General features: G+C 52.6%; 1 protein-coding gene across 1 annotated transcript; it reads left to right on the top strand.

The window, feature by feature from the left end:
• The first annotated feature begins 200 nt into the window (after nt 1-200).
• Nucleotides 201-1,125, top strand: LOC123116732 (B-box zinc finger protein 32-like). The gene has a single exon (XM_044537651.1). The coding sequence runs from the start codon at nt 285-287 to the stop codon at nt 981-983; it is 699 nt and encodes a 232-aa protein (XP_044393586.1). The 5' UTR covers nt 201-284; the 3' UTR covers nt 984-1,125.
• The last annotated feature ends 2,038 nt before the right edge of the window (nt 1,126-3,163 follow it).

Here is a 3,163-nt window from a genome sequence, read left to right as displayed (position 1 = left end):
CCAAACTCGCGGCTCACGTCGACCAGCCGCCGCCACTTGTGCAAGCGCAGGCGCGCCGTGGAATATTTGAGCGGCCGTGGTTGCTCGTTGGACTGGTGGATGGGCACGAACGTGGAGGAGCGGAAAAGATCTCACGCCCCCGCTATCGTCTATAAATACGCGCCCGGACGAGGGGAAGCAAACCACGCTGCCTCGTCCTCCTCCTCCTCCTACGTCGCTTCCCTTGGTACGTGTGGAAGAACGCTCGAACCGAGAGCTCGATCGTGTGGTGCAAGCTAGCTAGCATGTGTGCCGGCGACGGTACGGGGGAGCGCTGCGCATGCGCGCTGTGCGGAGCGGCGGCGGACGTGCACTGCGAGGCCGACGCGGCGTTCCTCTGCGCGCCATGCGACGCCCACGTGCACGGCGCCAACTTCCTCGCGTCCCGCCACCGCCGCACGCGCGTGTCGCTGACGCCTAAGGGCGTGAACGTCATATCCAGGACTGCTACGACGTCGAACTCCTGCGTGTCCACGGCCGACTCCGCGACGACGGCGGCGCTGCACAGCAGGGGGGCGACGCTACCGGTCAGAAGGCGCGGCGCGCGGGGCGAGGCGGTGCTTGAGGGCTGGGCCAGGCGGATGGGCCTCGAGGCGGGGGCGGCGCACCGGCGTGCCGCGGCGGCCGGCCGCGCGATCCGGGCCCAGGTCGCCGCGGCGGCGCCACGCGTGCCGCTGCGCGTCACCATGGCTGCGGTGCTGTGGTCGGAGGTGGCGGCTCCCGGCGTCCACGAGCCCGGCGAAGCGCTCCGGCGCCTGGAGGCCTGCGCGCACGTGCCGGCGAGGCTCCTCGTGGAGGTGGCAGCGGTGTCGACGATGGGGGACGCGCGCGCGAAGAAGAGGACGGCCGCAGTGGACACCGAGGACGGCTGGGGGGACTGCTTGACCGTGAGCCTGGACAAGACACCATGTTCTCCAAGACACGAGCTTCTCTTGTTCGTTTAGTACTACTAGGAGTAAGTTCTACTGCAGCTCAGGTGGTCAAATTACAAGCAAAGATATACATGACCTTACTGTGTAAAGTATGTCGGTACAGAGGAAATATTAAATATAACAGGAATAGAATTGTGAGGCATATGCATGAGCATGAATTGTAACGTGCAAAAAATCATCTAAAATACTCATGCTCATGCAAAACTCATCAAAATATTTTATATGATTTTTTGTAATTGTGAGGCATATATTGAGTTGAGCGTATTTTGGCTAGGTGTCTTTTTTGGCTATCTCAAAGCCAATGTGCAATCCACAAAGTTAAATATGATTTATGGAGGTACATAGCCTTAAATACAAAGTAAAAATGAATGACAGTTTGGATATAAAAAGAATTTAGGAAAGTCCGAGTACGGAAGAGTCTAGAATATAGTAGAAGTGTGCCTTGAGTTTTGTGCAAAATGTCCACATGGCTTAAGCCCAACCATAGAATCTTCTAGAGAGTACACGTGGCAGAATCTGGTGAAGTAATGAGAAGATCCAACACACACACACACCACCACCACCATATAGTGCATGATAACTTTGAATAATACGATGGGTTAAGCCGATCCGATGGTAGTAACGTGGCAAATCCAATTGTTGCTGACTGTTTAAATCCCCAAAAATCGCCAGTATTGTGGTGGTTCCTAATCGATGCACAAAACTCCATCCTCCAAATATTTTGAGCTGCATTCTTCCATTTGTGCATTCAAATGAGCAAATTGCACTATATAATGAACACATGAACAACATTTAAACATGGGGTTCATAAGTAAACATGACTTTCAGCTTCATAATTAGAGATACATAATTAAACTTAGCTCTGACGGAAGTCAAGCCTACCATAAGCACAACTAAACATAAATAAAGTTAGATTAAATATATTAAATATAAATAAAACTACCATATAATCCAAGGTTAGTCATTGCTATATTGCAAGCCTCCTCCTCCTCCGTTGCCACCTTAGTGGGAATGTCCTCCTGTAGCTCGCCGAAGACATCGTCGTGAGCCCTCCGCCATGCCTCAAAGGCGACCCGGTGCTCATAGTAGGCGAGCTCGCCATGATATGAGGCTAAAAAGGCCTTGATTACTTGGCGCTCCTCCACGGCGACACATTTCTCAATGGTGGAGCATTGCTCCGAGTTTGGCATGACACGAGGCCACAATGGCCTCGATTGTTTGTTGCTCCTCCATGATCTTTTCATCCTCCATCTCTTCCTCACACTTTAGCTGATCAAGCCACGTTAGTTGTGTTGGAGAATGCAGTAATTTAAAAAAAATCCTACGATCACGCAAGATCTATCTAGGTGATGCATAGCAACTAGAGGGGAGAGTGTGTCCACATACCCTCGTAGACCGAAAGCGAAAGCGTTAAGTAACGCGGTTGATGTAGTCGAACGTCTTTGCGATCCAATCGATCAAGTACCGAACGCACGGCACCTCCGCGATCTGCACACGTTCAGCTCGGTGACATCCCTCGAACTCTAGATCCAGCTGAGGCCGACGGAGAGTTCCGTTAGCACGACAGAGGGGTGACAGTGATGATGAAGTTACTAGCACAGGGCTTCGCCTAAGCACTACGTCGATATGACCGAGGTGGAAAACTGTGGAAGGGGGCACCGCACACGGCTAAAGATCAACTTCTGTGTCTATGGGGTGCCCCTGGCCACGTATATAAAGGAAGGGAGGGAAGAGGTGGCCGGCCCAAGGGGGGCACGCCAGGTGTGGGGAATCCTACTAGGACTCCCCAGTCCAAGTAGGATTCCCCTCCTCTTTCCTGTTCCTAGTAGAAGGAGAGAAGGAGGAAGAGGGGAGAAGGAAAGAAGGGGGCACCGCCCCCTCTTTGTCCAATTCGGACCAGCCCATGGGGGGGGGGGCACCCCTTGAGGCCATTCTCTCCTTTCCCGTATGGCCCATTAAGGCCCATTACTTCCCCCGGCGAATTCTCGTAACTCTCCGGTACTCCAAAAAATACCCGAATCACTCGGAACCTTTCCAATGTCCGAATATAGCCTTACAATATATCGATCTTTACGTCTCGACCATTTCGAGACTCCTCGTCATGTCCGTTATCTCATTCGGGACTCCGAACAAACTTCGGTCATCAAATCACATAACTCATAATACAAATCGTCATCAAACGTTAAGCGAGC

This window comes from Triticum aestivum, chromosome 5B (genome assembly GCF_018294505.1).
Source record: "Triticum aestivum cultivar Chinese Spring chromosome 5B, IWGSC CS RefSeq v2.1, whole genome shotgun sequence".
NCBI lineage: Eukaryota > Viridiplantae > Streptophyta > Magnoliopsida > Poales > Poaceae > Triticum > Triticum aestivum.
The sequence above is the reverse complement of the archived record's forward strand: the minus strand, read 5'-3'. Positions and strand labels throughout refer to the sequence as shown.